The sequence below is a fragment of the Pyrgilauda ruficollis genome, unplaced genomic scaffold, assembly GCF_017590135.1.
Source record: "Pyrgilauda ruficollis isolate IOZ18807 unplaced genomic scaffold, ASM1759013v1 scaffold56, whole genome shotgun sequence".
Classification (NCBI taxonomy): Eukaryota; Metazoa; Chordata; class Aves; order Passeriformes; family Passeridae; genus Pyrgilauda; species Pyrgilauda ruficollis.
In genome coordinates this window covers 355,221-367,895 of record NW_024527266.1, presented here as the reverse complement: position 1 = coordinate 367,895, position 12,675 = coordinate 355,221, and the positions used below count along the sequence as shown (strand labels likewise).

General features: G+C 48.1%; 1 protein-coding gene across 1 annotated transcript in view; it reads right to left on the bottom strand.

The window, feature by feature from the left end:
- Positions 1-12,638, bottom strand: part of RFX4 (regulatory factor X4) — an 87,206-nt gene extending 74,568 nt beyond the window's left edge. Inside the window, exon 1 of the mRNA XM_041481578.1 lies at positions 12,536-12,638. Within this exon, the coding sequence (XP_041337512.1) occupies positions 12,536-12,578 (43 nt within the window). The 5' untranslated portion in view covers positions 12,579-12,638. The remainder of the gene's footprint in view (positions 1-12,535) is intronic.
- Positions 12,639-12,675: the final 37 nt, after the last annotated feature.

Sequence of the window (12,675 nt, the reverse complement as noted above, 5' to 3'; positions counted from 1 at the left end):
TATACAACATCTGGTCTGAGTAGAAGCAGGATTCCTGTTCTGTATCTCTTTCACACCTTGCAGCACAGCATTGCTGGTTACAGGCACATCTGCTACCTGAGAAGTGTAATGCTGCCGGAGCGCTGTGCAGGTTGGTTACAGCAGCACATTTCAAGCTTTTAAAGAAACACACTGCTTGAAAGAAAGCAAAAATCACTTTATCTACAAAGCCTCAGTGTACTGCAAAAGCAAGACCTAAACAACATCTTGCTTAGCCTCAGCACATTGTTATCAACAAGTGTCTGTGACATGACAGGGCTTGGCAGCCACTGGCTCCCATTGAAGGCACTGAGCTTACCAAAATCTACTAAAATCAAGCAGAACAAGATACTAGAGACAGCCAATCACACAGTAATTTTCTAAGATTTAGGTTTTCATAGGTGATGTAATCAAAATGTCCCTCCTCTCCACTGCCAAATGAAAGGTTTGTGAGACCATACCAGGGTCACTGTGCAGCTGCTGTTCCCTGTGACTACTTCAGCACATAGACACTCCTAGTCCACAAACTAGCTCTCTCTAACCATCGAGGGGGACCTGCCACACAGAGCCTGGTTCTGCTCCTTGCAGCCTCATTCAGTGCATCAGCTGGCAAGGCACACACCCTTCAGTCAGTGCATGCGAGCTGTCAGGAACCCCTTCAAACTCCACAGGAAATCATGCCAGTGTCCTCCTTGGTCCTGCACAGCCATCTTCTGTTCTTCCAAGAGACCTGTTCCTCAGGGATGACAGTGACACATGGCCTTGGTGCAGATGGCAGAGCTGCTACCCTGACAAGCTGCCAGATACCTTGGTGTTTTGTTTGCTAATCTAACTTTTTACTTAATTTCCAAAAGGGGAAAATGTCAGGCACTCTTGTTGCAGTCTTTTCTTTTGTTCTCATTTCTTGGCATACAATTCTATTGGATCTATTTCAGGGTAATGGACACTGGTCTAGGGCACTTTGTAGATGTTGGCAGGAACATCTTTTTGTTCTTTTTCTTTGACTTATGATTCTGGAAAAGCATTGTGAAGATTCACCATGATATCATAAGAATGCAAAGAATAACTCTCTTCAGTGTGAGAGAGCTCTTCTGTTTAGCCAGATCTTCACTCCCAGCATTGATTTTCTGCTGAACTATTTGATAAAGTATATTAAAAATTGACAGGCCATACTTAAACTAATAACAAAAAGCACCACAGTTAATAATTTTTTAACTCCTTCAGAATACTAGGGCAGAAAAGCTGGAATTTATGAAATGTGCTATTCTTCTTACACTGTGCAGAAGTTCATCTGAATGTGATTCTTTCATTTAAGTATGAATATATGTTCTGTCTGTTTAATATATGTTCTGTCAACAATATTCCTTGCTAAGAAGGTGCATTCCAAACGCAGATAAAACACCCCCATAAGCCCAATAATACAAGATGCTTCTGCATAATGATTCTGGTGTTTAGGGCAGCCTCTACCCTTAGCTCCTAAGGAACTCCTATCTGCCTCCTTCTCTGGAATTACATAGCATATTGCTATTGCATTTCCAACTCAATATGCATGTTAATTAGAAGTAGCCCTTTCCCTCTCCCAGTCACACACAGATGCTATCATTGTTTCATTTTGAAGAGTAAGTTTCACCAGACCAGTAATGGCTGCTTGGTTCTTGCTTCATCAAGGCCATTCCTCATTTAGTGGCAAAGCAAACCTCACTTGGTCCTCTTTCAGTGCGGTGACATTTCCTCACATTCCCTTAGTGACACCAGTAACTGACCAATTCAGCTCTCCCAGTGCTGAACTTTAACTTAGATGGCTGTGCAACATGCAGCCAATCTTTTCATCAGTAAGATCATCACACACATCATGTGCCTTCCAAGCACCAACCGTGCAGGCAGCAAAATGTGCCCTCAGGCTTCCCCAGCAGGATGTGTTATGGCTCCTCAGTCCTTCAGGGTCTGCTGCATGACTAAGTGGAAAGGATATCAGTGTCTCCAATTTAACTGCAATGCTTCCTTCCAAGGAAATGCACACATGTCTCTTGATCATTGCCAGACCTATTCTTTTCCAGAATAAAGCTCAGAGTCAATTGACACCCCCTTTCGCTCCAGATTCCATTAATTTCTTATGCTATTAATGTGAGACACACAAGTGAGCTCATAGGGCCTTAAATTCTAGGTACCTCTCCCATCTCTTACACCCTGCAGCAGTCTCCTCTCCCACACTTCTGGATTAGACATTCCCAGCTGCTGCCATGGTCTCTCAGCTCACCAGTGTGCATGAGAAGACGTGGAGTTCTCAAATCCTTAATTCAGCTCTGCTTCATTGTTACACAGGGCTGGAATGATTTGGCTGAGCAGGAGAGCTGTGGCTCAAGAAACAGAATTTGCATCAAGTACCCATGAAATGCTTCCCTCTGCCTCAGGAGCTGATGAATCCAGCAGACAGGCCAATTTGGCACAGAGATTGTAGTACATCAGTAAGACAGCCCCACAAAGATGACAAATGAAAAGATGTGAGATATGGGTGGGGGATCCACAACCAGTGTTTTGTGTGACTCAGGGGAGAGAGAGAGGAGGGACACAGCTGGTTGTTGGAAAGGAGGTGAGAAGAAAAGTGAAAGGAAACAAAAGAATGAATGAGAAAGAAAAAAGCATGGTCAGAAATAAAGGATAGGAGAAAAGAAAGTAACTACAGAGACTTGATTTTTTTTTTTTTTAATCAGAAGAAAAAGAGGTCAGCTCCTAAAGGAATGAGGCTACAGTAAACATTTCTCATTAGAAACAGCATCCAGTTGAGCAGACTGAAAGAACATGAGAAGACAGACCCAAATGTGCACAGAATACATGACTCAGGTGTTAAGACATAATAGCAGTAGGAAAGAGACAATCATTTGCCTGAAAAAGAGTGTGAACTAAAATATAGAGAGGTTACATTGACTCAAATGGTGACCCCTTTTCCTCCCTTTATGGATATCTACTCCAAATCTATCTGTTGCTCATTACTGTCAAAGGATGCTGCCATCACAACATTCACAACCATTTGGTGGGTAAATATGACACACCAGACAGAAACAAATGAACGCTATTGCTCTCAGAATGAACACAGAGAGTATCTGCCTACCAAAACGAGCAGAGAGGACATTAATAAATCATCATAACATCCCCCCCACAAAGTTTGGTACCCCTCAGAACTAATTTGTGTATACAGAACTAGCATTTCATGCTGTTAGCTTTACAGTCTAAATATGGTTGACAAAAAGTCTTTGCTAAGTCCCAATGTGCCTAGACTTACAGATTTGTAAACCTTGTATGAATTTAATTCCTTCCAAACTGTCTTCTCTTCCTTTACAAAGTACTATGAAAGTAGACCAGTGCTTTTAAAACTTGGAGCCTGGCTCTCCTGAGAAGACTCCAGTCTCCTCTGAACAATATGCAAAGCAAACTCAGGGAGGGAACATGAGAAAAAAGAGAAGTCTTCTTTCCTCCTTCTTTTTTTGCCCAAGACTCACCAAAACAAGAGTCTAGTATTGAATATTCAGCACTGAATACTAACTGCTCAATAGATGGTCTGTTTACAGAGCTCAAAGTGGAAATGACCCAGCAAGGAGGAGAGGTGAACACGCTGCTCCATCCATGTGATTAAACTGCTCTGTAAATGCAGTCCTCCCCACTTCTCCCAACCTCATTACAATGGAGACCATTTGCTGCCCCTACCACAACTCATTTTCAAAAAATTGTTTGCATTAGAGGGGCCCCTGCACCAGTATTGTCCCTGTGACTCCACATTTAGGATAGGAATGTGAGTCCCAACTTGGGAAAACCTGTGCTAGCCAGGCAGTCTAACCAGTGGGATGTGCAACTGCCACTGCCTGGGAAAAAGGAAGCACAGGCACAGTTTACAGAGGAACAGTCCCTGCTTTCAGCCTGCACAGGGCACGGAGTGAATCCCACCTGGCAGCTGCCTTGTTCTGCCATGGACCTTGAAAGTCTCTTCAACGCTCCTCCTCTGAGTTAACACATTTTGGTGTCACACAGTGAACACCCAGGAGGCCAAGCTGTGACAGAGGCTGGTGTGCAAACAGAACACACCATTTAGCAAATGTGTAATTGACACTATGCCTCTCATAAGGCCAAATTTCCCTTAATATCAAAAACATAGCTCATTCTACCCTTAACTCCAAGAGGCCCAAAAGAAGCAGCCTTTTACTTACACAAGGTGCACATTTCAGATCTGTCCTGCCAAGAATTCCTGCTCTGGCTCTTTCATCACGTTGTCCCCAGTGAGACCACTGTCTCACAGGCAGCACTGGGCACAGCTCCTTTCCTGCTGGCCCTGGGGTGCCAAGCTTGTTAGCCAGCAAATCTCTATCCTGCTGCTTAGCCTGGTCTGGCACACAGAGAGCTGGAGCCGAAGGGCTGTGCTGAGGGCCGGGTGAGTCCCTCCACCACCACACGAGCCTGTGGACCCAGGAACACCCACTGCAGGAGCAGGTGCATCTCTCATCACAGAGCAGCACAGGTCTACCATACCCTGACACACAGCACCTGGGGAACCAGGACTCCACTTTTATATTACCCTGCTCCATATTTTTTTTTATGGTGTCTATCAGGCCACTGTCACCTTAAGGATCAGCCAAGAATTTTTGTTTCCCATTTTGCTTACCTTTTTAAGGAGTAAAGGAGCAGGAAGGATTTTCTCTGAGCATCAGAGATAGCAACAGCCAGAAGTAAGGTACATAGACGCTAATGGCATTAAGTACTCATGTGCTTAATTAGGACATCCTGCCACAGGCTCGTGTTTAAACCAAATGTCAGATGAGGGTGGGAACCACACGAGTCAGGTTGTTGAGGACTTTTTTTCCCCTTTGAAGGGTAAGGTTTTGTCTACTTTCTACTACCACCCATGAATTTTATTCAACAAATGGTCTGTTTCAGCGAGATCCTAGAGTATTAGGAAAACATACAGCCTTTCCTGCTTGGCCTCTAACACAGCTGATGGTTTTTTGCAGCAGTTGCACCTTTGTCATAGGGTGCTGAAGTGTCCTTAGTTGTAAAAAGGATGTTCTGTGGGGTCTTTTGAATCAGGTGTGCATTGCTGTCACCATGGGGGAGCCACCTCTGAAACACAGGTGATTCCACCCAGCACCGGATGGCCACTCATGAGACCCCACTAACGAACTGGGCTCTCCCTCCATATTTCCTTTCCTCAGCTGTAGCTGAGGTAGTTCAAACACTCCTGAAATAGTTTATCAGTTAAAAGGATTCTAGAAGGGAGGAAAAAAAAGTGTGTTAGCCCTTCTAACATTGTATTTAGTGCTACCTCTACTTTTTGCTTTTTTCACTACTTTTAAATTTCCTTTGTCACTGCATTTCTGGTATTTTATTGCTTTACAAGTATAGCACAAGCTAGATCTCAACATACAGACCTACACAAGAACAGAAAGCTCCTGTCTTTTTTTTTTTTTTTCCCCTTTTTTGACCTGTGGATCTCATTTGCAAACTTGTATTTGGGTATAAGACATTTTTCATTTAATGAATTTTACCTGCCTTAATATGAACACCTGTAAGTTTTGCCCCAAGTAGAAGCTGAAGAAACAGGAGTCTGATAGTATAATTCTAAGGAGTGGAAGTTTAAAAAGAGAGGATAGAGAAGGTGAATGACAACAAGTATTTGTACTTCTAGCAACAGTATTCTTTAATTAAAAAAAAAAAAAACCAAAACAGTAATTTCTAACACTTGAAACTTGAAGTCCTTTCTTCCAGGCAAATATCAGGGTTTTTTTTCTAGATAGGATCTCAGCAAGGAAATTAAAGCCCCTAGAGAAGAGAATTTTGTGGTTTTAATTGTTTCAGTCCCTACCATGGGGTTCATGAGTGCCCAAAGCTCCAGCACGAAGTCTGTCAGAGTGATGATCACAGCATCAGACTGTGACTACAGCCAGTCTGGAGAACAGAGGAAAACCCAGCATTTGTCCCCAGCCAACTACTCTGAAATGAATGCCTCTGAGTCCCAGGGCAGTAAGTTTCAGGAAATCAGTCATTCAGAGAATATTCCAGCTATCTGAAATATATTGTTTGCTCTTAGGATAATATTTGGTATCCTGCACAAAAATGCTCAGCATAAGCTGCTAATTAATTGTAAACACATCATTCACAGCTTTGAATCAACTCCTTGGTTCCTGTAACAACTTCCATCTCAGAGAAATTAAGTTCAATTACCAATTAAAGTAAACAAAGTGCTTAACTGTAGCTGAAGTGAAGGAAACAAGACAGCACTGCACCCCACATTTCACATTTCAGACTTGCGGCAAATTAAGCCGCAAATGAGCTTTCTCTTACTGAGTGCAGTGAGAACCAAGGCTCTGTTTAACCCTCTCTACTTTTTCCTGATTTCAAATTTATCATAAAGGGAAGAATGGTCAAAAGCATTTAATCCTCCATGTGTTTATATGCAGACAGCTCTTGCAGCAAGCAAGAAAGACCCTGATGCTGACTTTACGCATCATTTCTAACACTGACTAGTATTTATTTCATAGCTAATAAACTACTCTTGCTGCAAATCTCCTGAGAGAAAAATAAACGTAAATGAAGACAGGCCAGTACCACTAGTTATGCATGTAAAATAGCTACAATTTAGTTACTACACATTCCCAGCTCTGGGGAGGGATCATTACATGCTAACCCTGGGCATCTGCCCTCTCTCAGGCATACACATGGACTTCAACAGGTGTTTCCCTTGTGGAGCCACTGCAGGATCAGGATCCATCTCTAACAACAAATTGTATTAGCTTTAAAAGTTCCCAGAAAGCTCCTGGCACACATATACAATTCTACATGATCTTAAAGAGGTGAGTAAATGTGCCAGTGGTCCAGATATCCTAAAAAACCCACACAGGCCTCCACTGGCTTAATCATCACCACATACTCTTCCTTCCTACACTTGTTATCCATAGGATCACTCAGCCATCAAATATCCTTTACGCTATCCATCTTCCTCACCAGTATGTCAGCAACCAAATCCCCTCAGCTGCCGGGATGCTGGGCTCCAGCAGGGTGGGATCGTACTGGGTATTCATTTTCACACACAATGAAACAAACAGAAAGTCCAGCTCAGATGCAGGGAAACAGATAAGAGCGTGAACTCAGGAAATTCACAAACCTCAGCACTCACAGAATTTTGAGCTAATTATTTGGACTCCAATGTCACATCAAGCATCCCCAAAGGACTGACCTTATATTTGTATTAGTTGCACAACAGCCCACCACTGCTCTCAAGGCATTGTTATGAACAATCAAACCCCAGCTGTACATAAGGACACCTCTTCAAAAGTCTTGTTCGGAAGAGGTACTAACATTTCATCCGCAAGCACATTTCAATGATCCCATGAAATGTGATCTTTAGTTTGCTATACCGAAATCCTATGTTTGGAAATAGTATTCCAGAGGATGCACCTCTTTATGACTGTCCTAACTTGCAAACCAGCTGAAAATTAAGTTAGCAAAATACAAAGGTGTTTACATTCAGAGACACTGCAGATTCTACAGCTACGCTAACCTTCTTCCTTGCCTGCACACTCACTGCATTACTGGATGAAAATCACCCTTATTTTCTAAAGGCAAGCAAGCCAGCAACCCTGATGGAAGTAGGATACTCTTCTGATGACTTTCTGTGGGACGGCTGTAGCAGTACCTTAGCACAAAATGGTCCCTTCTATATTTGAGAAGGTCTTTTGCTCAATATATGTTCATTGTAGTAAAGGTGCACCTGAAATAGACCAGTTGAGGCTACAGCTTTCCTTACAGTCCACACCGAAAAGTTTTATCTGTCAGAATCTTGAGTCTCTTTTGTAATAAGTATTAGACTCAAATAAAATCTTGACGACTGTAAACCGTAAACTGCAACTTAAATAAATGAAAGTTTCCTACAGTTCTATGGCTATTCTTATGCAAAACCTTGTTTTAGTTGTTTTTTCTTTCCCTCCTTTTAAAGATCTTTACTGCAGGTAAATATTACAGAGCAGTGAAAAATACCACAGTTTCAGATTTAATTCATTAGCAGACAAATCATAAAATCATTCTTTTCTCTGAGTCAGGCTTAAAAGATGAGCTTCTTAGGGCAAGGTAATTTTAATCACATTTCAAAACCTCTAAAAAATCCCGACAGATTTTACAAAGTTATTAAAACCCCCTCAGGAATGAAGACCTGATCCAGTGACAGGACCTGGGTTTAGATCCTTGTTCTGCTGCCGCTGCTGAAGGCAGAGGGAGATGCCAGGAATTGGGCCCTGCTGCGCAAACATTGCCCACACAAACTCTGCAGCTCACAGAAAACACTTATTGTTGTTTTTTGTTTCCCTGCTCCATTTTTTTAATTTGCAAAATCTTATAAGATACAAAATCACAGAGGACAAATACTCAGGTTCAACTATATAACAGACCAGTGATATTTCTTCTGCATCTCCATATCATATCAAATTTAGGATTCAAAAGAATCATTGGATCATCCTAACTGCTCAGCGGGTTAGAGCCTTTATAAACACAAATTCTAAAACAATAAAGAAATTTTTTTCCTTATTGGAATAAAAAAGTATGAAAAGTACTCCAGGAAAGTAAGGGGAAAAAGCCAATGGCAAGTTTCCTCTTAACTGTGTTGCAATAAGCAAAGCAAACAGTTTTCAGAAGCAAAATCAACCATTTGTCTGGACTAAACAAATCAGGACCTAGGATCACACACTTTAGCACCACACATACATTCTGAAATGTCGCAGCTCTATTCCCAGCTAGCATTCAAGTATTTAGTATCAATACTGGTGATTTCATTAATTGAACCAGGATATGAAAGCCATTAATTCTCTTCAATCAATTCTTAATATGCTAGATCCTTTTTAAATGGCAAGCTCGTAGCAAAGGTCACCCACCACTGCTGCAACACCTGTCTATGTTGATAAGAAGACTGAAATCTGGCCACTGCCACAAAGTTTTCAACACAGGCAGTGGAAGCAGCTTTTCGTGGTTCAAACAAACTGCTTTAAGAGCCTAATCCCCATGTCCTTGACAGTACTGAAAGGATTTCTGCTCATTTTAATGGGCTTTGGATCAGCTCCTAAGTCTCAGCTTCAAGTCCCAAGGATCTCATCCATCTAGCGCCTGAAAACCAGCGGAGGTTTTGCCTGACTCCAACACTGAAATAAGGAGGGCTATTTACTGAGCTGTACAGGAAAGTTGCGCTCCAAGAACGCGCCTCTGTTTCCTTGGGCTCCTGCTCCCTGAGCGGCGCGGCGGGGGCTTCCGCGGGGCAGGGAGTTTGGCAGCGCCCCGGGAAATCCACGGCTCCCCGCGTCCCCGCACGCCGCTGCCGAGCGGGCGGCATTCTCCTGCGTGGGACGGCTCCTGCGGGGTGGCGCGGGACCGGGCAGCGGGGCGAGGGCTGTGCCCCGCCGGCAGCGCTCCGCACGCACCTTGCCGATGTCACTAGGGGGGGCTGCGGCTGAGGAAAGCCTCTACGAGCGGTCGAGATCGCCCGCAAAGCTTCCCCCGCCCGCCCCAGCCGCCCCTCGGGGAGCCCCGGGCGCTGGCCCGGAGCACCCAGCCCGCCACCGCCCTCTTGCCAGCCCCGACTCCTCCGGGGTGAGACGGGGCGCGGTGCCGCTGTCCCCGGACCCCAGGCAGCTTGCGGGCACGGAGCTCTCCGGTGCCGGTGGAGCTGCGAGGTGAGGGCCGAGCCGAGCGCAGGGCAAGCCCCAAAAGCCGGATTCTGCCTCCCGGAATGACCCCTTAGTGCCCCATAGCGAAGGGGCGGCGGAGTCCGGCGGCGGCTCGACGGCTCCTGGCCCGGCTCGGGGGAGTTACGAGCTTGAGAAACTACACCCGCGGACGGGCGGCCGCCTGACAGGGTTAAAGGCGGTGGAAGAACCATGCGATGAAACAGAGAACAGACCCAGCGAGAAGGGCGTGCGGCCCTACTGTGTGGGTGCCCCACTCCGCGGCCGCGGGGAGCCCCGAGGGCAGCTGCTCGCCAAGCGCCGCCGCGCCTGGGCTGGGCCGTTGGGGCCGGGCGCTGCTGCCGGTGCGCTGCCGCTGTCCCGCCGGACACCTGGGGCTGGGGCTCTCCGGGAGCCCAGGCAGCCAGAAAGCCCTTTGGCCTTGGTGACAGCCCCCACGGGTGACTCTACAGGTTAGAGGAACGGGAGCTAAACTCGATGGAAGCACAGGGCACTGTTAGAGGAAGGTGAAAGAACCAAACCGTTCCCCCACCTTAAAATCAGAATCGCGGGTGATTTTTTTTTTTTTTTTTTAATTCCGGTGGTTTAGGGAAAATCTGTTCAAGATGAATTAAAACATGACTGATTTTTTTCAATGAAGCCATATTTCTCCACAATGCAAAAGGATCTTTACATAACAACTGAAACTCAGGAGAAAAGCTAATTGGATTAAGTCCTGTGAAAGGGAGGTTAAGGTGTCTGAATGAGACAACTGCAAAGCTCCACTTTTCTTGCCATCTGCTTAGCAAGACTAAAGTGTTTTTTTTTATTAATATTATCTTAATCAATCATGCTGCCACTTATTACAACCTAACTGAAATTAGGAAACGAATAGTAGGGAGGCTAAGCCCGAGAACAGACAATTCTTAAAGGAGGGACAGAAAATGCGGGGCTTTTTTTGTTAGGTTTGGGTTTTTTCTTTCCCTAAAGACCCGTTCCTCTCGACAACGAGATGTTGCCGGCAGTCCCCTTAACCCCGCCTCGGCAGTGCCGCCGGACAGCAGGAGAACTTTGTCTAACACTCTCTTAGCTCCTGAACACACTGTGACCCGAACTCAACGATTTCTTCCCCGCCGAACACACTCTCCCCTGAACAACCCGCCTGGGTTTTGTCCCGGGGACCCAGCAGTAAATGTGGCCCAATTTTACCCGGCTGGTGTCGCCGGTGGCCGGCGAGGGGCCGAGCCTACCCGGTGCATCGAGCGCCCCGCGCCGGGACCGCTGCAGGAACAGCCGAGCCGGGTCGGGCAACACCCCTCCCCTTCTTTCTTTTTTCTCCTTGTTTTTAATCAATATTTACATTTTTCAAAGCGCCCATCGGCCGCCTTGGGAACTAGGGATGAGAAAGACCTTCGCAGTTTTGTGGCGGCACGGAGCGAAGCGGTTCCGAAGCGGGACTGCCTCTCCCTGTCGCCCCTTTCCCCGTCTCCACCCACACCAGCTTCACCGGCACAGCGCCGGCAACCCCGGAGGAGCCGGGACGGAGCGGCGAGGCCCCGAGGGAGCGGCGGAATGCTGCCCGCCGAGGCTGTCGGGGAGGCGCGGAGGGGACTCGATCCCTCTGCGGGGCTGGGGCAGCTCAGCTCCGCGGCCACCTCGCCACCGGGCACGGCGGGCACAGCCGGCGCAGCGGCTGCCGGAGGGGACGGGATAGATCAGGAGCGGGCGGCGGGAGGGCCATCCCCGGGCTGAGCCCTACCTAACTTGCGGGCTGTCCGCCTGGGGAACGCCTGGGCGGGTAGGCAGGGAGGGAAGGGGGAGGGAGGGGGTGTTCTCCTGTGCTAATAAAATAAATGAAATTTTCAGAGGTGACTGTGGCGGCCGCCCGCCCTCCTCGGCACGCGGAAGCCCGGGGGCTGCGCTCCGCTGAGAGCGCAGGGGCTGCGGCGGGTGGAAACCGCGGGAGCGCGGGCCGGGGGGCGGGAGGGAGCGGGAGGGCAAGGGCCGTCGTTTCGGGAGGCTGCCGGCTGACAGCGGGAAGACCTAGGCCTGGGGCCTGCCCCACCTCCTCCGCCGCCGCCCCCGGGCCGGGCCAGGCTGGGCCGGGCGGCAGAGGTGGCCGTCGGATGGCGGAGCGCGGTCTGCGGCCCTCGGGGCGAGCGGCCTCGCCTCTGCGGCCGTCCCTATCCCCTCCCGCCGGGGCTTCTTCCCACTGGCGGCGCCCGCTGGTGGTACTTCGGCCGCCGTTCTCCCGCCCGGTTACAGGACCGGCCAGGGCATCTTTTGGAGGTGCGGGGAGAGAGACCCAGCCCTGCCCTTCCCCAAAGTTCCTTCCCTCCGAATCGGCCCAGCCCCGACTTTGCCCGGGGGACAGGATGACCTCGGTGCTGGGTTTGCCCTAACACACCAACCGTCTTCCCTAGTAAACCTAGTTTTCTCGCCCAAACTGTTTTCTCGCCTCGTTGCTGCTCTAACCTAAGTGAGCGCCTAAAACTAGAAGCGGAGAAGTAATTAGTTTGCTGGCCGGCAGCCTATGATGAAAGGCGAAAAAAAAAAAAAAGAAAAAAATAACCCACCCACCCCCCCACCCCCTGCTCCGTCGTATCTGCAAGTGGAACCACAGGGCTCCTCCAGCCCGGGAGCGAGAGCTCCCCCTCCGCGGCCCCCGCACCCCGCTCCCCCGCACACGCCCGGGCTCATTTGCCTGCGAGGCCGGTGCGGCGGGCGGCTCCCCCCGCTGCCGCCCGCGCTGCCCCCGCCGCCACGGTCAAGTTGAAAAGTCCTCCCTGACGGGCGAAAGGAGCCCGCTGCCTACGGGGAGAGCTTACCTGTGGAATCCATATCGGGTTCCTCCAGCAACCCGCAATGCATGCTCTTCCCATGGACGGGACGGGAGCCCCAAGGTCCCGGGGTGTGCAGAGCCCCTATCTCAGAGATGCGCGGGGGAGACGGAGCTGGGTGGCGGCGA